A 23,969-nucleotide genomic window follows, 5' to 3' on the forward strand; every position below is an offset into this window, starting at 1 on the left:
TAAATAGGTCTCTCGTCGTCATGAAAGGGGGTGGGACTGCGACGCTCTATACTGCTCAGTGGCCAACATACTGTGGTTTTACAGGGCTGCTTCCAGGTATAGAATAACCTATGCATATGAACCATGAAAGTGTTTTCCCCCCACACAGTCTGTCAGAGGGTCCAACATACACATTAAACGTGTCGTCAGGGGCCAGGGTGGCAAATGCCAGCCGTCTTTAAAAATAAAAAAAGACTGGGGCCACCCACGCGCTTGCCCCGGCCTCATCCTTTCCCGTTCGGCACGCCATGGTCCCCCACCCCCGAAACCCGGCACTCCTCGCCTTGTTTTTCTCGTTTGCTGGTTTCTCAAAGGAACAAATATATAAAATTCAAGCAATACTTACGTTAACTGTCAGCTTTCCGGATTATATCCATGATTTGGCAGGGTCAAAACATTGTGCAGTGCTATTTAAGTAGCCTAGAACAAATATAACCACAAAACAAGTTATTTATAAAAGATCTTTATTCAAACTCAAACTACAATATTTCTTGATACAGTACAATAAGTGGGGATGACTGCTGGAATGACAAAAGGATTTTGACTTGTACTTTCATTCCTAAAGGGGTAACAGAATTTCATCTTTTGAAAATAAATTCAATAATCAAACATTACAGATAACTGTATACTTTGACTACTCAGTACTTACATACATGTAAGCTGTGATGCATCAGAAGCTACAGAAATAAATTGCAGAATGTGTTTTCATGCAGAAACCTTAATGGACAAATAGTTAAGGGATGGACTGGGGAATCATGGGGTAAACAAAAAGAAAGTAGAAAACATCCGCATTTTAACAATCTTAAGTGTTCACATACAAATTTCAAACATCAATATCTGTAGCACTTACATCTGCTCAGTAGAAATATTACAATGCCTGAACTGGGCTGGCTCTACATGACTCACATAGACCTTTCTTCAAAAAAAGACTCAGCCATACATATCCTCACGGTCTGCGTTGTAGATTTCACCCTCCTGCAGTGAGGCAAAGTTCAGGAAGTGTGATGGCCGGTGAACTTCATGGTAGAACTCCTTGGGGTTGGACAACTGGAGGTCATACTTCATGTTGGGGTCATGGCGCACACCTGTAGGCAGTTGGAAAGATATTAGGAATGCAATGGGCAATCAACATGATATGCTGTTGACTTTGGTTACATTCTGAAACATGTCAAATGACGTCTAGTTTTATGGTTATTAGATTAACCACTGATGCTCAGAGTGAAGACGGATCCACAGAGAAGCTATGCTGAGAACCTATGTTGAGTCCGTCTATAGTTCGTAAAATTATCATAAATCGATCAATACTTCCATCCATTACAGTAGAGGCAGAGCCTTATACTCATGAAGCAAATGTATTTATGTAAACAGAAGAAGTGAATGCTGTAAAAAAAAAAAAAAAAAAATGCTATAAGCCATAACATAATTCATTAATCTGTAAGCAGAAACTGTGGGTACTGTACTGACCCATGAAGTTGTAGTTCCAGGAGACCTGGCCAGGAACCATGAAGAAACCCAGGAAGCGATCAGAGAGCAGCATCTGCACCCTCTCGTAATGGGACGGTAGGTAGCCCTTGGGGTTATTTCCCTTGTCTGTGTTCTGCCGACCCCACTCATAACCACTGGGTGTCAGCTTGTAGGCGGTCAGTGTGCAGGACCCGGGGGTGAAGCTGAAAAAACAGCATTCACATTAAAGCTAGCTCCTTTAGCAGACATTAATACAGAGTGTTCTGTGTGTCTAGGAAATGTAATCAAAGCTGTGCTGAAAAGTTCCTGGAGGACAATTGATTGAATGTGAAATCTTGAACCCCTATCTCCTGTTTTTTAGCCACTACCTCAGTAGCTGTAACATTGTCCTTGTTCACTGTATAAAATATCAAGCTGATGTAATGGCGGTCAGACCAGCCCCCACAAAATGCATCATGGGAGAACAGCCTAAATAGTAGGGATGCAACGAAAATTCGGCAACCTAAAATATTCGGCCGAAAATGGCTTAAAATGTATTTTCGGCCTATTCGGTTTCGGCTCAAATAGGCCGAATATATATATAATCAAATTGTATAAAAAAGGGGGTAAAATATTAATTTTGTCTTTATTGTTAGTTACAACATGCCTACAATAACTTGAAGCATTTTTTTTAAGGTAATTGCAAAAATGTGCCATAATCCGATTAATCGTTTAAATAATCGCCCGATGAATCGATTATGAAAATCCATAATCATGTCTTTTGCCATAATCAGGTAGCTTTACAACAAAGATGTATTCGGCTATTCGGTATTCGGTTTTCGGCCAACTGTTTCCTATATTCGGTATTGGCCAAGAATTTCCCTTTCGGTGCATCCCTACTAAATAGAGATGTTCTGTCAATATGGGTGGTAATGTATTGTAAATATTGCCATTTAGAGACTATGATAATGCCCAGAGTGAGTGCTTTCATTTCATACCAGTAGAAATATGACTCCAATATCATACATATCAGACACCAGTTGCTGCAAATAAAAATAGCCTCTCTTTTAGGCAAGTGAAGAATATCAAGTTTAAGAGGTCAAAGGGGTCTTACCTGCAGGTAATGATGATGGTCTTCTCTCCATCCCAGGCAGGGTTGTCAGCCATGATCTTGGCATGTGAAGTGACGTCCTGTGGTGACAGCTGAGGGGACTCGTTGGGCTGAGTGTGGATCCAGCCAAGGGGCTCCATTTCCTGGTAATGGGGGACGATGGGAAACGTGAGGCATTGCAGGGTGAACAGTGTTTCCTGATCTGTCAAGTGTTGCTTGATACACTGCCCTAGCCACTTCACACCTGTGTGAAGTGAGGGGCGCTCTAATCATCGTATATCATCATAAAGAATGGTGGTCCATTATTGGCCAAGGTTTCCCACCGATTTGCTCAGACACATATGACATTCATTGTCAATGTTTGTGTTCAGACAACACAAACATTAAACACTATAAGTTAGTTAGAGTTAGTTAGTGACAATTTTGCATCATCAACATTGTGTAACAAAAACGTTGATATGTTATAGGAGGCTTTCAACTCTCAACTGTCAGTAAGAAGTCGCTGATGTTTATGTATGATGAAAAGAGGCGCCCCTTAATAACCTAGATACCTCATTCACCGTTCATTGGAGCGCCCTGCATCGCAGGGAAGGCGGACGTGCAGAAAATACACGCTGCCACTCAAAATGACTACTGGCCAATCACAGCAGGTCATTTCCGGGACTTATCAATTCAAAAAAGCTTTATTGGCATGAGAAAACGAACGTTTACATTGCCAAAGCAAGCGTCTCTGATTGGCCTACCAAATGTCCCCTTCTGCGACACACGCAGAAGCTTGCCTCCCCTGTAATGGAGCCCAAGATACAGACGCACCATACGAGGAGGCCTGGACTATAAATAAAAAATGTTTAAGTGATGTGGAAATATATACGTTCAGTCTTACTTTAAGGTACTCATGTCCAGGCAGCTGGTTGGGCAGGTGCACAGTCTGATGGGTCCCCCACTGGGGCACCATGACGATACAGCGGATCTCCTTCACCTGGGGGTTGTCTGGTGGGCTTGTGCCATACAGGTAGCCTGCAATCTGGAAGGACAAAAGATCACACTCATCGATACAAGCATATTGGTTTCACATTCACAACTCTGTCACCAACTGTTAGCATCAAGAGCCATGATTCATGCTGCATGCATGGTCTGTGCAGTATCCACGGGCGATATGACACAATTGTGGTCTATGCAACCATGCATGGAACATCTGAGCACAAAGCCATACAACTCCATACAAGATTCTGTAAAAATGTGAAAAGTCTGCAGTTGTCTACCAGTAGTAGAATACAAAGACAGAGCAAAGTACATAATTACGTAGTAATAATTTCAATATAACAATATCATTTCAATGCAATGAAATAATTTCAGATAAACACCTGTGCTCGCAGATCTGAGATGCAGATGAACTTCTTGAGGACATTCTTGGGCAGAATGTATGTGTATCCTGTCTCCTTGATGTCATCAGATGACACATAGATGTGATTCGTCCTCAGGTGGAGATTGGCAGCTGAGATTGCTCTGTGGGAGGCGCAAGAATCACTTGAGTTAGACAGAAACAGATCATGTAAAATAGAAATGTATCTGTCGACATCACGATTATCTGCTTGGATCCGGTTCATAAAATAAAGGCTTCAATGGAGTTTGCTCCAGTGCCTTCTTCCATCATGCCTTAGAAGTCCTGCTCTTGAGACGCACCAGACCAGCCTTAACTTAAGCTCGAACCCCCCCATTATTCCAGTATACATTACACACACATGATACACAGACGGCCTCATCACAGTAGTTTTGCAACTGCTTCATGGCTCAACTAATTATTGTGGCATACCTGACCCTCCATTCGGTCTTGGAGGAGAAGGTCTGCGTCTCATAGTTGGAGGTTGTTGAGGTGATGATCTCATCCCCGTGTTTGTTGACAGTGCGCGTCTGTGTGGCTGTCAGCTGTGACTGCTCCTTTGTCTGCTTCTCAATCTCAGCAATCTGCTGGCGCTGCTGTGACGGAGCAGAGATCTCCATACCCAGGATGATGTCACGGATCTCCGACTGGGTGAGGGAGGCCACATTCACACTGGAGAGAGCGGAGAGTGACGTATAAGCATATGTTTGAACTTTGAGCTAGTGCTTTGACCATCAATCCTAAATTGGTGCAAGTTCTAAAATGGTCCAAGTTATCACTGACAGACAAGGCAGTCAGAGGCAGTTAAAATACACATGCTCCGCTAAACCTTCAACCTACAGTGGGTCTACTACTCACTTGTTCTTCTTGCCGTAGTCAGCCAGGATCAGGTCTTTGAGCTGCACCTCCACCTTGATCCACTCCTCGTCAGTGAGCGTGGGCCAGATGTGGTGGGGCTCGGTGATGGTGGTTTTATCAGGCTTCAGGATCACCTTGGCTCGATCGTTGTTGACATGGAGGGCTCTCAGGATTAGGATGAGACGGGAGAAGGCCTACACACGAAGGAGAACACAGCAGACACACTAATTACACAAGATGAAAATAAATAATTGAAAATCGAGGTTTGGGGAGGATTTATGACTTGGGGTTAGAAAAAAGAGGTTATATTTGTTTTGGCTCTGAATTGCTTCTTGTACCGTCAACAGAATATACATCTAAATTGTGTCACTTAAATACACAATAACCAGAAGCCCATTTAACTCCACATGAATCTTAATCTAGCATGGGCACTGGGCAGTGTGAGTGTGACTCACGGTGTATGAGGAGATGGTCTTGAGCCAGTCATCGTAGAGGTTGAAGAGTACCATCTGGGGCTCAGTAGCCTTCAGGATCAAGTCTCCAAACTTCTCCACTTTCAGACAGGCCTGGAAAGGCAGCTGCAGCTCTGACCCTTTGATCACAATGTTGGGGAAATCCAGCAAGTGGACCTAGAGAGGTAACATACAATGCATTAGACATGCAATCAATGAATGCAGATTGGACTATCATGAATGCATACAGAGCTGCTAATCAGGACAGAACATGTTGGCATGTCCAAGTCTCACCTCAAGTGGGTCAAGCATGCCCTTCCTGGTCACAATGATCTGCTTGGGCTGCTCTTCCACAGGGAGGGATCGAATCAGAGCAGCCACCTCTTCAGCTGTCTTCCATTTGGCCAGCTACAGAGACAGAGGGAGTTCAAGTACTTCAGCTGAGTCAGGGATGACGGTGTTGGTTACAGCCAAAACAACCCCACAACTAGCCTGATTCAGACTGAATGGCCTTTTATTCACAAATACATTCATTCTGAAATTGTCTTCTAGTTAAATGTTTTTTTTGTGGGGGTAAGACTTTTTATGTTCCTCCTAAACAATCACTAATGATGTTATAGATATCTGAAGTTGTTAATGCCACGCAAAAAATTAAGGCTATGTAATGTTTTTCCATTAAGTATTTAAAGATTTGTTTTGTGGAACAATATCTAACCTTTCCTGATGTTATACTGCAAATATTCAACATTATTGAAACAAAAAGTCTTAATATCAAGAATATACTGTTTATATAAAGCTAACACAAAAATAAGTTTCACTGTACAAGCTTATTGTTTGGCCAAATATAATATTTGGTATTGAGAGAATCAAATTGATAAGTATAAGTGTAATATCGTTAAAGCAAGACAATAATCCACCCTGGCTATGAAGTACCTGTCCCAGACGTTTCTGCCCAGCCCATACAGAGGTGTGGATGATCTTGAGGAAGAGCTGGCCTGTCCTGGGGTTGAAGATGAAGATGGCACCGTTGATGGGCTTGGTGGTCAAGTTACCCTCAAAGGTCTGAGGAGAGAGAGATAGAAAATACATGATTAAACAAAACTATTTAGCATATCAACTGTCTTTATAAAGTAGTAATAAATAAAACATTCAAAAAGTCTGATGATGAAGCATCGAAACGTCACATGCTCACATCCAGTGATGGTGTAAAGGAACCATTACATTTTAAAGCTTTGGAGCATAGCGCAGTGTGCAGACTTTATTCTTTAGGGATTCTGACCTCCTCAATCCTGCACCTAGTTTTTAGTGGATGTGTCGTGCCAGCCTTATAGTTTGTTTAATAAACAAACATTCCCATGGCCGCATTCCAGAAAAACTGTATTACGGTACACACATACTTTTCAGAATTTAGAAAGCGTTTTCTCACCTTGTGGATGGTGACTCGGTAGACATTGGTGTCATCTACGAACCAGATGATCTGGTTGGAGAACAGCTCGCCATAGTTCTGCGAGGACAGGTAGGGCTCAGTGGGCTCTGAGGAGTACAGCTGGAGACCCTTGCGGATGCGTTCCCTCAGCACGTACAGGGCAGGGTTGGCCTTCATGATTTTGGCCATGGCCTGCTGGATGAGTGGCTTGCCTCCAGGAAACCAATTACCATAGGCACTTAATAGGGAGAGATTAGAGACTGTCAATACTCAATTTTGGTTATGTTTTGTGTCTGTCATTTGTCAGCAAAGTAACTAGAGAAGGGAATTTTGTGAAACTTTAAGGGAATAAACCTTCTCACAGTTTGAGCTATGGTGTTACAGATGTTCACACTCATGTAATAAAAAGCAGCAAGCAAGTGTGAACTCTGACATGCTGATGTGTTAATACGTAGGTTAATTAACATGCTGTTCTCATAGAAAGAAAAACTTGTGACTGCAAGGTAGATTCACAACAATAAGAAACCAATTTGCATCAGATCGGCAGTTATTAACTCAACAGTACAACAGTCAGGCAAGAAATAATAATATAGTGGGATTGGATTATGGTTACGTAACCATGTGAGCAGTGTCACTAACCTGTGCAAGTTGTAGGCCAGGTCGATGGCAATGAGCACCCCAGTCGGGGAAGGGTAGATACTCATGTTGTCTGTGGTGTAGTCCAAGAACTTAGCCCGAGCATAACGCTCGATGTCGTGCGAGTCGTAGTCACCCCAGCGCAGCTGGATGTCAATCCAGTACTTCTGTGTGGTGGTGCTGTCCATCACGTCCCTGTAGGCAGAGCATTATGTTTGAAATAAGCACAAATATTGTGGGAGAAATTATATAATGCTTTCAAAATTACTACCAAAACTTTACAGTGCCAACACCTGGTGTAAAAACACCAATGTCAAACATATTCATGACCAGGGCTCAAGACGACACTTTCAAATGACACTTCTTTAACTGATCTATAATGTCAAACGTAACATTATCTCCCGAAGACATACTTGGAATCGGCGAGCAGTGAAGGCCGAGAGACGTTCCACTTGTAGGAAGCGAAGAGGAGGATGTCAGCACAGGAAGAGTTCATCTTGTAGGACTTCCTGGGGTGGATTGTTTCCTTCTGTACCGTCTCAATCTCCAGGGCATCCAACTCTTGGTCAAAGACCTGAACACGCAATAACAGTGGTTTTAATAATGTAGCTGAATGGGTACAGCTCAAATACTTTAAATAACGTGTACTTGCTTGTCCAAGACTGTAATCTTTACAATGTTTTAATAATTTAAACTAGCCCCTTAGATTTCAAATGGATTATGAATTGGTTTTTTTACTACTTAAGACAGTACTATAGTGGGAACCGGCTTATCTGATAAACCTCTAAAGTAGTCGGTGATAAGGTGAAAACCTGCATACCTGACAGAGATCCATAACAATGCTCTCATGGATCTTCTGCCACAAGTGAGCCCTGAAGATCTGAATGAGGGAGATCTTCAGCGTGGGGATCTTGCCGTGCATGAAGATCCCCGTTAGGTCAAGCTGCACCTGGAAGCCTACGTACACCTAGGAAGAGAAATTAAGCTGTTATTTTCATTTCTGACATTTTTTACCCCCTCTTCCAAGCCACCCCACCCCACAACTAGTGTTACTGGCTGCATATAAAGCTCCTGTCACTCCACGTCCATTTGTGAAGTCGGACAGCTTTGTAGGGTGATATCTGTACTTACATTGGCTCTGTTGATGGTGGGAGACCACCAGAGTGTGAATCGACGGTTGGGGATCTGATTCAGACCAGACCTCTGGGCATTGGTCAGCTTCTTCCACTTCATGGATTCCTCAAATCCACTGGCCTTCTCCCTGGAGAACAGGGTGTCAGAGGATGAGGTTACAGTAACTCTGGTTCAAGCAATACAAAACTGATATCTCTACATTTGTGGGAGAAATGTCAATAAAAGTGATACTGTAATATTTTCTAAAAACGTCTTCATTCTCTTCAATGATCTAATGTGACAGTGTGCCTCTGTGTTATCCTGAATTTCCCTCAGGGTCATAAAGTTGTTATTTACGCATATCTTCATATGACTTCTCAATTACAGAGGTTAACAGATATTTTGCCTTGACTTTTTTAAAGAAATTAAATACAGATTTTAGAATTTTGTTCATTAGAATATATCCTTCATATTTTATTATGTGATATACTGCCCAACCAGTTTGAGGTTTTATTAGGGATTTTGCTGTATAATAACAAACATTTCCCCATCTCATCAAAATGTTTGAGTTGATGTTTTGAGGAAAGTTTGAGAGCAAGACTGTCTGTCCTGTTGTCTTTGTTTTGTTTGTCTGTTCACATTTGTCACTGTTTAACTGTTTTTTCTTGTTTATCACATTTATATACCTTTTTTATTATGCATTGTATTTGGAACATTTACACTACGCGTCACTATTATTTTTTTCATTTTATATCACTTAATTACTCATTATCTGTCAATGATATTCTGAAGTTATGTCATATACAAAATGCCTAATAAAAACAGTAACAGTTAAAAAGGCCATCTTACCAGAAAAGACCCTCCCAGGTTGGGAAGTAAGTGCCTTTGAAAAGTGTGTGTTCAAGGATGCCCTCCACACCACCCAGGGCCTGGATCATGTCTGTACGATAATTGTTCAAGTTCCACAGCTTGCCGTCGTGTCTTTGGTGGGTCCACCAGAATGGATTTTGCTTCAGGACCTGTACAAATAATCATACGTTAATAAATTGCAATAATAAAACAAAGAAAAGTGACAGGGCATGCCAGCAGATGGCTGGAGAGAGTTCTACAACCCAGATAAATGGAATGTCCTCAGTTCAATAGTGGATGTTGCATGTCCTACCACCTCTCAGCCCTCAGTTTCCCAATTCTCTACTGCCTCAAAGGAACAACTAAAAGTTCAACATTAAATGCAGCAGAACATAAGGGAACGAGGCACAACATATTCAAAATATGACTATTGCTAAAATAATTCATGACATTTCGGTGAGCTGACCGACCCCAATCGTTATTGAACAAAAAAGTAGAAATTGCATAACATCACTGAAGGACTGTCTGTTTTTAAAATTAAACATTTAAGTTAAATTAAAGAACTATTTCACTAAACAACCATCTAATCGCTGCCTGTGTTTACCTGGTACTGTTTGAAGTCAGTCCGGACTCTCCAGCCCTTGTCGTAGGCCAGTGTGTGTCTGTCCTTCTGGAACAGAGTGTTGATACGAGGGATCCCTCTGTCCCATGAGTCCTCCAAGTCCTCCAGGGTCAGACGCCTGGGATACAAAAGACACGCTGATATTACACTTTATAGTATCAACTGTTCTGGTTGAGTGACAAAGGGAATTAGAAATGAGGGAAGGTAGAAAAGAAGAATGAAAAAAAAAAGTACAGTTGGCATTGTTTGAACCCGACATGGAAATAAATCATCACCAAGCAAAGTGTTAGCAAATTTGGCTCAAAAACAGATAAGCAGCCTCGACTGACACTGAGAGCGGATGACTACTTTTTTCTACATAACCATCCGAGATGGCCTTTTCACAAATAGAAATCATGAATAATAAATGTCTGAAACTACAGCTCATACTTCTCAGCACTCCTAGATGTAAGCACAGGCATCACACTAACAATAGGGGTGTGTGTGAATGCATTCTGCTGTCAGTGTGCGTTTGGGGGTGGTAAAGTCAAAATCGCCTTAACTTTATTACTGGCGCTAGGTGGTAGCATAAGCACACTTAACGTATGCCAACACGTCCGCTCTCACTCTACGCTCCTCGTTTCATTTCCTGGTTATTCAGTGAGGTGGGGGCTGTTGTTGTGAGCACAGTCATCGTTATCCGTAGCTCATACAACTTATCTAGCATTACAAACAGTTACATGTGCTCAGCGATGCGATACAAACTCAAATGATTTACGCGATCGTCGGGATGCGTGGCGGCTCACCCCATGGACAGTGCTCGAAGCTTTAGAGATACAGTGCGTTGAAAGCTGGAGCTGGATTTAAAAATCCCATAGCTGGTGGGGACGGAGGCTCTCCATAGTAACCGGAGCAATGCTAAAAGGTAAATTGCCGGTCGCCACTTTCATATATGAGTATGTGGGTTGTCTACGGACATGTACGTAGACAGCACCTTTAGCTTAGATTATAAACGTAGAAAGAAGAGAAAAAGTTAAGAGTAGATTGTGTGTGGCTCTTGGATTTAGATCTTGGGATTAAAAAAAGGTTGGGAATCACTGATTTACACTGAATCCACTAGATGTTTGAAGAATTACCTGTTCTGGGCAATGGCCTCCTGCCTCTTGAGGGCATACTCTGCCCACACCCTCTGGGAGTCAATGAACTCACTCTCCCAGGGTTGAATGTAACGATACAGGTTAGGGATCAGCTGGTCCTCCTCGTGGCTCATACCCGAACGGAAGTGAGTGATGCCCACATCCGTCTGTTTGGACCACCTGGTAGGAAAACATCCTGATTTATACTCGATTGTACAACAGAAATCGCCCATCTACACTGCTTTCTATTACTATTCCATAACTATATCTTGGTTTAAAGGCCAATTTCCAAAGCTCTTAAAATTAACATAAGTCTGAGATTCGATTAAACAGCCAATAGAAACTGAAAAGCCTAGTATCACACTTGTTAAAGCACAAGACTACCACCATCTCCAACTCTTGTCTTACCGTAAGTCGGACTGGGGGATGAGCACGTGACCCATGGACAACATGCCCAGACCGCCCAGCTCTTTGGGGGTGTAAAACACCACAGGGGGGAATCTACTGGGCATTTTAGAGTTGAGGCCAATCTTGATACGAGTCTGGATCTTGTTCTCACACTTGACCAGCAGATCTAGGAGCTCCTGTGTGTTGACCACCGCCTCACGGAAGTATGTCATCAGGCCAATCAGTGCTGTGTTCCACTTGTTCACAATCTGGAGAACATGATTAGAAATTATGCCGACTGGTTATTTATCTAAATTACTTCAGTTATTAAATTAATTTCACCATTGTGGCAGGGTTATTTAAGACTTATGTTTTGTCCACAAAAGGCTCCTAGCTGACCTTTGTAAATGTAGTGGATCCTGAAGCCATGAGGATCTGCCGCACTCTGTTGTGGAAGCGCTGCATGGATTCATCATCCACACGCAGGAAACACTGAGCTGTCCGTTCTTTGGTTACCTATACAGAAGGAAAAAAACAAAAACAGAATGAGGACTTGTACAACCAGTACATCCATTCTTTGCATCAAGTAAAAAATGAAGTGTGTGCAACTGTGCCAGAAATGCTATACAACACCACTAGTCTGGAAAGTGGAAACACAATCTTTTTGACCCAATTGGGTTTCTTCAGTGCATCCTTGCCTCATTTTGCAGGTTCCACACGCCGTCCTTGTGGGTAAACTCTTCATAGCTGGTGCGGCACTTGGGAAGGATGCGGCACTCGAAGCCACACATGTTGAAGAGCAGGTTGGGGTTGTCCTTGCTGTAGACCGACACAAAGCTGTTCTCCCACTGGATTGTAGTCACTGAGCGGGGTAGACGATTCTTGATGTCCCAGAACACAGCACGACCACTGAGATGAATGGAAGGCAAAACAGACAACTATTATTCCACATTGATGAGTTACGACTGATCAACAGAACAGACCAATAAACCAGTGTTTGAATGGGAAAGCATGCTCGACTGTCAAAGTCACATTTGATCAGTAATTACAAAAGTATAACAGTAACACGGAAGAGTTTGAACATGTCGAGGAGTGCCTGGTGGTGCAGTCAGTCAGTGCAGACCCTAATTATGGTCGCTGTTGGGCAGACCTCTCAGGGTCTTAACAAGAACCATGTATTCTAAAGCATCCAATGTAGTTTTTTGTCACAGGCTCTTTTCACTGGTTAAATATTTATAAAGGCCACAGACAGACCTAACCACTTTGCTTTTAAAAATGCTTTCAAAAATAGCAGATCTACAGTTTTGCTACCGTGGCTCTGGACCTTTACATCAAAGTAGGGCATACAGAAAGTTTAAATATAGAGATGCATGGCTTCGGTCCTACAGCGACAATATGCTCCTTGAGAGTTGCAAGAACCTCAATTTAAATATCATGTCTGCCATGTCTCCCTTCGCTCTATCATTGGTTTCCTGTCTATCTACTCTTTACATTCTCCATCAACAAATAAAGCTAAAATGGCCTAAATTAAAAAGATATAGCGGATAATATCCAGAGGCATAACTCACAGGTTGACATCGTGCTTCATCAATCTCATGCGAGCGTCACGTGGCCAGCACTTCTTGTTGTTGTAGCCAACAATGTTCTCATTGTTGGGATCAGGGTGCTCTGTGAGGTACCTCTGAATCAAGTCCCTGGCCTCATCAGCTGAGAACCTGCGCACACACACATTACACATCATTTACCATTTGAACATTATATAAATTTTTCTTTAAAATCCATTCTTTAGTCATAAAGCAGAAACTACAGACTGTAAGCGAGACAAATTTGTCAACAGGCCGCAAGCTACACTTATTTGTATGTAATTTGTGACTCAGCACCTGAAGAAGATGTGGATGCGGTCGATGTATCGGCAGTATAAACGAATGGGATGAGCGCTCTCCGTCACCGTGTCCTGGAAGCTGAGGAAGTCATTGGGCATCTGAGGGGGGCCAGCCATCTCACTGGCACGGTGTAGGCCCAGCACCAGCAGGTCCATCACCAGGCCATAGTACTGTACAATGAACGAGGCAAACTGAAGGCCTCGGATGATGCCATAGGAGTTGGTGTGGTTCATGTCCTGGATGTGGAGGAGAGAGAGAATAATATATTTATAAAAACAGTAAGCAACGTCTTCATTTGTAATTTCAGTTTATATACTGTTTTGTTGATGAAGTTCAAATCAATAACCATCACTTTTGGTCTAATGCTAAACAAATCAATAGAACGTTTCTTTATCATGCTTTTTGTTTCAACTAACTTAACGCTAGTGAAAACTGAAAACACATCTTTAATATGCGTTTGGCCGACCTTGTAATTGATGACCACGTTGTTCTTGGCAGTCATGTAGTCAGCAATGTTGTGGTCCACAATGAGACGCAGCAGTCTGTTAAGCAGCGTCAGATCAATCTTCTCGTACATCTTCTCATAGCGGGACTCCAACATCACGTTACATTCACCCTCCATCGTCTCCCACACATCCTGCAAGTTGTTGATGCCTGGAAAATAAAATGTCATTTGGGTAATACTCACTTTACTACTCGTTAGTCGCTCATCAGTTATTGATCTCACTGTCACTGCCCTCCACCCAAAACCACAGATGACAAGACAAATACCCATACAATATGTCTGAATGTTCACAGGCCAACTGCAAATGCTGTAGGCGCAAGCTACATTCATTTTAATATTCCTCCAGTTCTTACGCATAGGCAAGCTGACCAATGCAAATGCGCCTTTGTAGGAGGACAGTAACCTTCTTTTATAGCTCTGACTTCATGAGAAGCGCAGACAGATGCCTCACCTTGACACCACTTATAGACCAGCAGTGGTGGAGGCTCCGTGTCGGCAGGTTTGATCCAGGGAGGAAAGAGTCGCCTCTTGTCCGCCTCGTACCACAGGTATTGGTCGAGGTAGGCGTCTGTAATTTTCTCCAGGGGCTCCACGTCGTACACTGGGACCAGGTGGCTGTAGAGGTCCATGAACTCAATACCCACCTGGAGACAATAGGAATAGGGCACACCGACTGAGATGGATGGCAGTGTAAAGAAAGGGTTGGTTAGCTAAATTTGGTTCCTACTTAGAACTGAATGTCGATACCCATTTAAGGCTGCATAAATTCTACTTTTTTGTGCCCGTTTGGGCTGAAATAACAAGGTTAGGGTAGGATAATTAGTTGCAAAGGAAGTGTCACTAATGTACTGCTATTCATTTTCCCCAACTTCTATGCTTTTATAACCAAGACAGTTAATTTAGTTTACCCATTTAGACCTGAGGCCAGGTCCAAAGCCTAACCTACGTTTTCTGAACAACTTTAACAATAAAAAAGAAATGTTGCTATATGCAGCAACATCTAAAATGACTCGGATGCTTTCCAGGATTGAAAGGTGAAACAACATATAGGCTTTGGGTCAATAAGATGTGTTTTAGGGTGTTGCTGACCTCTTTGAAAGCTCTCTGGGTGAGCAGGTGACGTTTGATCCTAGACAGGGCCTCGTGGGGGTTGTCGTAGGCCTGCTCTATCAGACCCAGCTCCTCTCTCTGAGACTGGTTCAGACGTGACTTCACACTGACCAAAAGAAAATCAAGGAAATAAACAATGTAATTTCACCCAATGTGGAATTCTTTGATGTTAGCAGATAAAACAGATAAATCTTCATCTTGAATGAATGTAGCACTGAATGCCGTTACCTGTAAGCCTCCTTGAGCCTCTCCAGGGCCAGGATGAGCAGCTTGGTGTCATGTTTGTATGAGAGTGGGGGAAAGGGGATGGGAGAGAAGCGACGGCTCTCCAGCCAGTGCACGGTGGTGGTGTAGATGGCAACAGCCTCTTCAGCTGTGATGTAGGGACCATCCTATTGACAACGACACATCACTTGTTAAAAAATAAAAAGATAAGTATAGGTGACCGATCTGAAGAGTTGGGATGCGGGACTTAATGATACCAATTTCCACTGCTTATAATTAATGTTAATGAATTAATATACAAATATTTAGATGCAGGCTATTACTTGGGCCTTCTAAGCATATTTTATTAATAGACATACTCGTGCAGAGGATAAATTAAGATTCGATCTTCATGCAACACCTGTCCATTATTGCAGGATTGGATTGCAGCTTTAAGTGGTCATTAAAACGAGCAGTAAGAGCTGCCCTCTAGTGGACAACAGCAATACCTTCAGGTAGTTGTGCTGTCTCTCCTGCTCTGCCTTTAGGTAGAGACGGGTCAGTCTCCCCAGGTTCTTTTTGCACACGGTCTTGTCCACAGTGGCCCCACGGCGGATTCGTTCACGGTTGTAGTGGGCAGTGTTGGTCCACCAGTCAGCCTTGGCCTTCACGTAGCGCAGAATCATGTTCTCAATTGGGGTGGGCAAGCCAGGCACCTTCAATAGAAAATCCCATGAAGAAGGTACATCACTGACTCAAATAAAAACCTCGTCAGTGAATTAAATTGCATCTATACAAATACTTTAAGCACTGCTCTGTGCTCTTTAAGTGCTTTACTTTAATTTACTGGCAAATAAAAACTGTAAGCTTAGTGAGTTCTACAAGGCTGACCTTCCAGGGGATGTTTGCTTTCCAGCATCTCCAAGACTCGCTCAGGTGCTGCAGGATGGTTCTGGCCTTGTTCTGCTTGATGCCTTCAGGCATCATGTCCAGGATGTCGTGCATCACGGCCGCACGCAGCTCCAGATCAAAGTGGGACTCCACGCGCTGCTTGGTCACAGTTTTAGCCACACCCTTTGAATGACGCCCTGTCAGTGTTAAAGATATCGTGAAGAAATCGTTGTTAGAAATCGGTTACATTGGCAAGGCTCTGAAATTACATTTAAACTATTTGTGAATTGTGCACAAGCACTGGGGGAATAGCAGGGATGGTGGTATGCAGACCTTCAAACTGCCTGGCCAGCAGATTGCCCAGCCACCTTTCCAACAGCGGAGTGATGCCTCGCATGAAGAACAGCCACACCCTCCAGCCAGGGGCCCAAAAGCCACAGCCTGGACCTTTACCCACAGGACCCTAGTCAAAGATACATACACACTTAAATTAGTGTTAAGTATAATGAGATGTTCTCAATGGTGGAAAATGTGTCCTTTCTATAACTTCACTGTTATGAAGTTATAAATGTTATAACATTTATTCTGTCAATGTACTCACGGTGTTGAAGCGGTAGTAGATGAGGTGCTTGAGGTCTTTGCACATGCGGATTTGTCTCATCAGCTTGTACTTGTAGCGGTACATGCCGGTCAGCTGGCCCACATGGGCAAAGATGTACTGCAGCCCATCAGACAACTACAATATACATATGGGCAAAGTTATTTAAAAGAATGTGTATGATCATGGCTACCGTAACAGTTACATTTTGCCATTCTGATGATTCATTATCGGAGGTATTTAACCGCCATTTGAGAGTGCACATAATCAATAAAAAGTGTGAAATAACGAGTTAACACTGGCAGTGAACCATTGAATTTAATACAAACGCTGGCATAAGACTCATTCACAGATTGTAATGCTGCATGATTGTAACAGCAGAAAAAGGGAAAAAAAGTGTCCTTTGCAGGTGTTGGTGTCCACTGTCCACTACAGGATGATTGGTCCTACTGTATAATAAGGATCTAGTTCCTACCTGGAATGCGTCAACATTTCCCAGTCTGTACTGCACGTGGCTGTCAACCACCAGCTTGCTGAGACGTAGCACCTCTCTGCACAAGTGGAAAGCATTTCCGAATCTCGACTTCTTACGCTCCTAGAGGCCAGGAACACAGACAAAACATTGTCAAGCAGATGATATCGTGAACATCATTCTCTAAAGGCTAAATTATGTGATTTATGTCAATATGTGCATAGTGTCTGTCAGATAAGTAATGCAAGAAAATAGGTCAGATTCAGAGCAACATAGGTATATTGCCAATTAGCTGTCAAGGCATCACTGGAATTTTACATTCAACTCAATCATCAGCGGTCACTCAAATGTAACTACTGCAATGCTCTCCGTTATAATGTGTGGCTAGACTGCCATGGCAGATGTACCTTAGTGGTGAGCGTCTTGACTGGCTTCAGGTTAAAGTTGTAGTCGAGATGCAGGTAGTTGAGATTCTTTCTGTGGATGAGCAGATTCAGCATGTTGTAGCCCTGTCGGCACACCTGCAGACCCACTTCCACCCAGTCCAGCTTTGTGGACTGGAAGAACTTGGTGGCCTTGAAGGAACGGAAAAGATACCTGGAAACAAATCAAAAACACATTAAGAAGAAAAAGAGTATAATACTTCTTAATGCCTCCCTGTCCAACCTTTAGCTGTTGATAGTAAATTATTGTGCCGTTTGGGAACAAAGACGCACAAATCTCCAATTTTGGTTTATGGGGAGTGTGTTCCAAATTTTAGGGGCACGGACAGAGAAGGCTTGTTCTCCCTTGTTTACACGATGAAATTTCTCGGGAACCTTTAGGAGAGCCCCGTCTGAGGACCTAAGGATACGGGGAGGGTTATAGGGGTGTAGGAGATCAGCAAGATATTGGGGTGCCTGGCCCATTTGTACCTTAAATGTTAATAAAAGGATTTTAAAATCAATTCTAAAAACAACAGGGAGCCAGTGAAGTGTAGCCAGGACCGGAGTGATGTGGTCCCGTTTCCTGGTGTTTGTCAGGAGTCTGGTGGCAGCGTTTTGGACAAGTTGTAAGCGGGAAATGGATTTATGGGTTAGGCCTGTGTATAGTGAGTTACAATAATCTAAGCGTGATGTGATGAATGCATGAATAACTTTTTCAAGGTCGGGGACTGTTAAAAATGGCTTGATTTTAGCTATGCTTCTTAATTGGGAGAAGCATGCTTGTACGGTTTTCTTTATTTGGGTGTCAAAGCTAAGGCCTGAGTCAATGAAAACCCCAAGGTTTTTGGCTACCGGTGTGATGTTCATAGCCATGTCTGCTAGGCTGTTTTTTAGGATGTCGGTGTCGCTTGGAGGGCCAAAGAGAACTATTTCGGTTTTATTTGCGTTGAGCTGGAGAAAGTTTTGGGACATCCAACTATTTATGTCCAGGAGACATGCCTTAAGGGCGACTAGACTGTCAGGGGTAGGGGACTATGGGATTGGATTAATCAGGAGGGTCAAAGTAGAAAGCTCAATGAACTAATAACATGCTGTTAACATATAAATGCTATAAAACACTCACCGTTTCTTCTGTGCTTTGGGTGGTCTATGTTTAAGGGCATTGAGCACGTAGTACTTGAGCAACTTCTGGTAAGACACACGCACCTTCACAGGCTGGCCAGCTGGACAATGCTCACGGTACCTGTTAAGTAAAATTCACAGTTAATTTTTATTTAAAATAGGAATTACTGCCTAGGCCGTGGCTCCAGGCACCTTGTAGTCCAGTCTGGCAGTGTGCCGCGGGTTCGACTCCTGATCCCGACGGCCTTTACGGCATGTCACCCCCCCCCTTATCTCTCTCCCCATTTCCTGTCAGCCTACTGTCTATCCCTCTATAAAAAAAATATAAAATAAAGGCAATAGTCACAAAAGAAACATTACAAAAAAAAAAGGTATTACTAAGCATGTTCAACCATTTGTTTCAGTTGCTAAATGTTTCTGGTTGTGTTTTAAGCTCCATTTGATTGTGCATCACATCTGGTTCAACATGCTCACCAGTTCTTGATGAGAGGGATGTCAATGGCACGCCTGGTCCGTCCAGAGCGTAGGTTGAAGGGACGTGGGGCCCAGAGCAGGGCGATGCCATTGGCAGTATGGTCTGTGTAGAGCGGAGTCTCCTTGAGGAAGGGCTCCACATACTCTGGCAATTCAAACTCCTCATCATCTTCAGGCAAGGGCTCCTGACTCTGAGTGGTTGGAACATGAGTTTGCAAGGTTATGGTGAGGTGATATGGTTTTACAGAGATGTGCATTACATTCACCCATTCACACACACATCTATGCTGGAGGAAACCATGCAAGGCACCAACCTGCACATCGGGAGCAATTAGGGGTTCAGAGTCTTGCTCAAGGACACTTCAACACTAACTCTGGGGGAGCCCGGGTTCGAACTGGGAACCTTGTGGTTCCCATCCGGTCACTCTACCCCTGAGCCACTGCCGCCCCAAAGGTTATAGCCATGTCCTTCTCCCACAACCACCAACTAACAGAAGTATATTAATGATAAAATATGTCTGAATGTTCACAGGCCAACTGCAAATGCTGCAGGCACAACAAAAAAGACCATTCATTATAATATTCCTCCAGTTCTTACGCATAGGCAAGCTGACCAATGCAAATGCGCCTTTGTAGGAGGACAGTAAATTCAGCTGCACAATATAGGCAGGCTTACTTTGACAGAGTGTCTGTGAGAGATGGGATTAATCAGAGGGTCAAAGTAGAAAGCTGGCAGATCTGGATCCTCAGTCTTGATAAACACCACGTTGGGTGTATGGTACCTGCAGAGGCACACATTTCTTACAGTTAATAGTTGCAGAATGCAGGTATTTCGCATACAGTTATTTTATCCCAACCTTGAGGTGCAACAGTGTGGCTGTAATGGATTATTATAGACTGAATGGTTTGCAATAGCATTACATATACACAAAAACACATTTTACAACAGCATGCCTTGAGATTGAGGCGTCACACCAAGGTATCATTTCCCATTCACAACAACCTGTGCAGATACCTTCAAAATATCATAATCAAAAACTAATTCTGCCTCAAGAAACAAATAGGTCCAGCAAAATAGTGCATATTCATTCAACAAAGTCTAATGGAGTTTCTCTGACCAGGTAAGGTGGACGTGGTGGGGCAGGTTGTTGTACAGGTACGGGAAGGCAATCTTGTACTCCGTCCTAATAGGCTGTCTGATGATGATCTTGTTGATGTCATTGAACTCATTCCAATCTTCATCCCTGTGGAATGAGAGATGTCAATGAACTTAGTACAACTACTAACATGGTGTTAAAAGATAAATTAAATATATAATTGCAAATGTATGCTCCACCCACAACCACTAACTAACGGAAGTATATTAATGATAATAAAATATGTCTGAATGTTCACAGGCCAACTGCAAGTGCTGTAGGCACAACAAAAAAAGACCATTCATTATAATATTCCTCCCGTTCTTACGCATAGGCAAGCTGACCAATGCAAATGCGCCTTTGTAGGAGGACAGTAAATATAGGCAGGCTTACTTTGACAGTGTCTGTGAGAGATGGGATTAATTAGAGGGTCAAAGTAGAAAGCTCAATGAACTAATAACATGCCGTTTACATATAAATGAAAAAATATAATTGCAAATGTAATAAGAGGACAAACAGCGTACACTGCTAATAAAAAAAGTTTAGGATTGTTAAAATATACTATAAACGTGAGCATGCATAAAATGCATCATCCACGTTTTTCCATAGCTTTTGAGGACGAGCTCTCGAGACACAATATCTACTGGGAAGTTGTCAGAACAACTTCCTCACCATTGATTGAACAATTGATTCAGAATCAGATTAAACAAAAAAGCCCTGAAAATTGTTTATAGTAATACAAATCAACAGACAGCACATGTAACATAGTAGAGATCTTCTAAAAGGACCATGCCGGTTTTGTAGCGTGTTGCATTTTAATTTGTTTTAGTGATGATTTGAGAAATCTAGCAGAAAATAGTCCCCTGAGAAAAGATTAATTAAATTAAATTAAATTCAAACATATAGCGCAATGATGCTTGGCCAACAATGACTAGCATGATTCAAGTATGTCTGATAACAATGATAAAGTATGTTTGATATACTTGAACAAACTATAATACCAATGCAAAGTCTAAAAGAAAGTCTCAATTTATCTACGATATACTATGGCTGCAGCTATGGTCATTAATAATGACGCCATCTTCCATTACTGGTAGATGTTCCTTACTGGAGGTTGACGTCTCTGACAAGGGGCTCAAACTTTGGTCCCCCGGGAATGGCCATGTTGAGGGCCTTGGAGGTGAAGAAGGCCTTGAGGTCAAACAAGTAGAAGTAGTTGTAGTCCACCAGGTCAGTCAGTAGCTGGTTGGCCAGGCGGTACAACGTGGACATCATAGGTAGGGTGAACTGCCAGCGACGGTAGGTGGTGCCATTCACATACCTTAGGAGCAAGATTGGAACAGGTTACAATCTCGCTTAAATTAAATTAAATTCCAATTGTCGTCATGCTTGTTACTATCAATTCCTCTCTTAATTTGCCTTTTAACATGTTGCTTTAGAAACTTTTAAATGATTACTTCTATTAATTTTAGCAAAGGTAGGAGTCACTAAGAAACAAATGAAATGTTTGTCTTAAGCCGAATTTATACTTTGTCACATTGCAGGGGTTTTTAATTGAGTCATGCAACAAAGTATAAGTTAGCTCCTAGGGTGTCAAAGCAGGATTTACTTGGTGGCGTCTTTGAGTGGCTGGTGCTCATAGAACCATTCAGACACCGAAATATCTTCCTCATTGTCTAGTTCCATCTGAATGGCCTCCAATGGCTCCACATCCAGGATGTTATCAGCGTAGTCGAGTGGCGGCTCCTCATCGTCGAACGGGGGAAAGCGCATTCGTTTGAAGTGCCGGCGGTCACGTTTTTCACGACGCATCATGATCCACATGGCACTGGGTTAGGGAAAAGCACATTAGAAAGAGCAATGGAAATCTTTGTTTTAAACGTATGACAGTTTTCCTAGAGATATTTGAAGCCTTTTCTCTCATAACTTTTTGTGCAATTCAACCATCACAGGCAAAAGCCTAATTACACAAAGATATTACTATTATAACTGGCGGCCTTACCCCCACTGGGCAATGTAGACAGGCTCTATGACCCAAGGGATTTCATTGACAAAGGAGATGGCTCCTGTAATGTGGTAGAGCACAGGCACATCTCGGATCTGCTCCCAGGGCATAGGCATGTTCTCCAGCAGCTTCAGCACCGCATGAGGCATGTACTTCAACGCACTGAAAAAAATAGTTTTTACTGATTTTGGGCAGCTTTACAGCCAAGACATACAAAACAACACCACATTGATCTTAAAAGGAACATGAATACTTTTAGTTTTGACACACTCGGTTGCAAGACATTCATGCTCACCCAAGGTAGACCCTCTTGTCATGCCGAAACTTCCTGTTAGTCATGTCTCCATGGTCCCTAATGATCTTCCGGACATGTTCTGGAGGCATGTCCTCCTTCTGGGCATCCACAAAGCCAAACTTTCTCTTTTCAGAGTAGCGCTTTGCCTGCAACTGCTGCCATTTCCTTGCTAAAGAGCAATTAACAATAGACAGACATGTCAAATAGTACGATTTAAAGCTACAAAATTTGCTGTTAAAACGGCAAACCGTTTTCATACACATATCAAAAAGGAAATGCTCATTGGAAATCACTCTACATTGAAATTGCACATAATGCAGGCGGCAGCAGGACTTTTCATTATTGAAACAAGCGCTTCCAAACTCCAACACTGAAATTTCTTGACAGAAAGTAGCTCATAACATCTTGACAGTGGATTTTTATTAAACTAACTATATTTGAGGCTAAAACTCATACATACCTTTCTCTTGCAGCTTTTCTTCAGACATGTAATCTGGGGCCTGTACTGAAAGAGGTATGCCTGGGGGCATCCCCCCGGGGACCCCTCTATTATAGGGAAAGGTAGATGCCATGGCGCCTCACGACTAAAAAGCAACAGAGCAAAACACAAACACAGCATTTGCAATAAAAATGGTGTAAATGATGTGCCAGTGTCAATATCATGTATGTTAATGCAATGAAAACCAAATGCTCTCAGTGTTATCACCATATAGCCTAATTAGCTTAGTTGTGTATATTCGTACGTCTCTAAATGTTTTGATGAATTGAAAATGGTGGGCCCTATTGTAAACAAGTGAAATGCTTTATGGTGTCGTACACTCACTGTTAACAGTTTTTGTATTGAGTTGTACTTGAAATGTACTGTAATTCTGCAAACTGTTAATAAATCAATCAAAGAGATGAATGAACAATGAATAATGTAGTTGGTCAGTCACAACTCACAAGCGTGCAGTGCTACTGCACACATCAACAAAGAAGACTGGTCATTAGCGTACAACTAATTTAAAAGACACTACACGTTAATCTAAAGCACCAAGTCCATTAATATTGCACACGTGGACAATTAGTCCATCATATATCGTACTCTCGTCCACGTTATATACACTGTGTTTTGGTTAAATTAATCTAGCTAGCCTGTGGTTGCTCTAAGCAGCCAGGCCGAGACTGAATGGAGTTGCTAAGCTAACCTTAGCATGAACAAAAACGCACAAATAAACTCCATGTAGGGACTGTTATAACAGCTCCTAAACGCAACCAGTTACCTCCTCCTCCACGGCAATTACTTAATGGCGTCGGTAGCCTCGGTCCTTGGTCATTTATTTGAACAAAGTAGAGTTGTCTTTTCCCCGCTTTGAGGAACAGTGCGTTCCTTGAACAGCAGTACGCACTACGCACAGCTAACGACCAGCACGCGTGC

The 23,969-nt window shown here is 42.6% G+C and overlaps 1 protein-coding gene across 1 annotated transcript; it reads right to left on the minus strand.

The window, feature by feature from the left end:
- Positions 1-486: 486 nt before the first annotated feature.
- On the minus strand, positions 487-23,969 carry prpf8 (pre-mRNA processing factor 8). Its single transcript, XM_083773665.1, has 43 exons — positions 23,815-23,969; positions 23,013-23,136; positions 22,553-22,721; positions 22,255-22,419; positions 21,862-22,080; positions 21,361-21,573; positions 20,235-20,360; positions 19,793-19,898; positions 19,117-19,307; positions 18,644-18,763; positions 17,503-17,692; positions 17,099-17,218; positions 16,627-16,761; positions 16,359-16,488; positions 16,026-16,222; positions 15,644-15,850; positions 15,159-15,322; positions 14,910-15,036; positions 14,272-14,464; positions 13,782-13,969; positions 13,313-13,551; positions 13,001-13,147; positions 12,131-12,341; positions 11,832-11,948; positions 11,454-11,701; positions 11,046-11,225; positions 9,913-10,048; positions 9,309-9,478; positions 8,478-8,607; positions 8,167-8,313; positions 7,760-7,920; positions 7,350-7,541; positions 6,711-6,948; positions 6,218-6,346; positions 5,579-5,692; positions 5,288-5,461; positions 4,833-5,026; positions 4,407-4,646; positions 3,958-4,099; positions 3,477-3,617; positions 2,597-2,736; positions 1,504-1,706; positions 487-1,124 (listed from the first exon to the last, which is right to left on the minus strand). Exons 2-43 carry the CDS (start codon positions 23,122-23,124, stop codon positions 970-972), a joined length of 7,020 nt encoding a protein of 2,339 aa, XP_083629791.1. The 5' UTR covers positions 23,125-23,136; positions 23,815-23,969; the 3' UTR covers positions 487-969.

Source organism: Protomyctophum parallelum, assembly GCF_964188405.1.
Source record: "Protomyctophum parallelum genome assembly, chromosome: 9".
NCBI lineage: Eukaryota > Metazoa > Chordata > Actinopteri > Myctophiformes > Myctophidae > Protomyctophum > Protomyctophum parallelum.

Bases quoted from the DNA above. Each gene is read 5' to 3' on its own strand.
- prpf8 (XM_083773665.1), bottom strand. From the start codon at position 23,124: ATGGCATCTACCTTTCCCTATAATAGAGGGGTCCCCGGGGGGATGCCC. The intron at 6,949-7,349 runs GTTAGTGACACT...CTCCCTATTAAG, and splicing joins CTGGCCTACAACTTGCACAG to TGCCTATGGTAATTGGTTTC. The intron at 6,347-6,710 runs GTGAGAAAACGC...CTCTCTCCTCAG, and splicing joins ACCGAGTCACCATCCACAAG to ACCTTTGAGGGTAACTTGAC.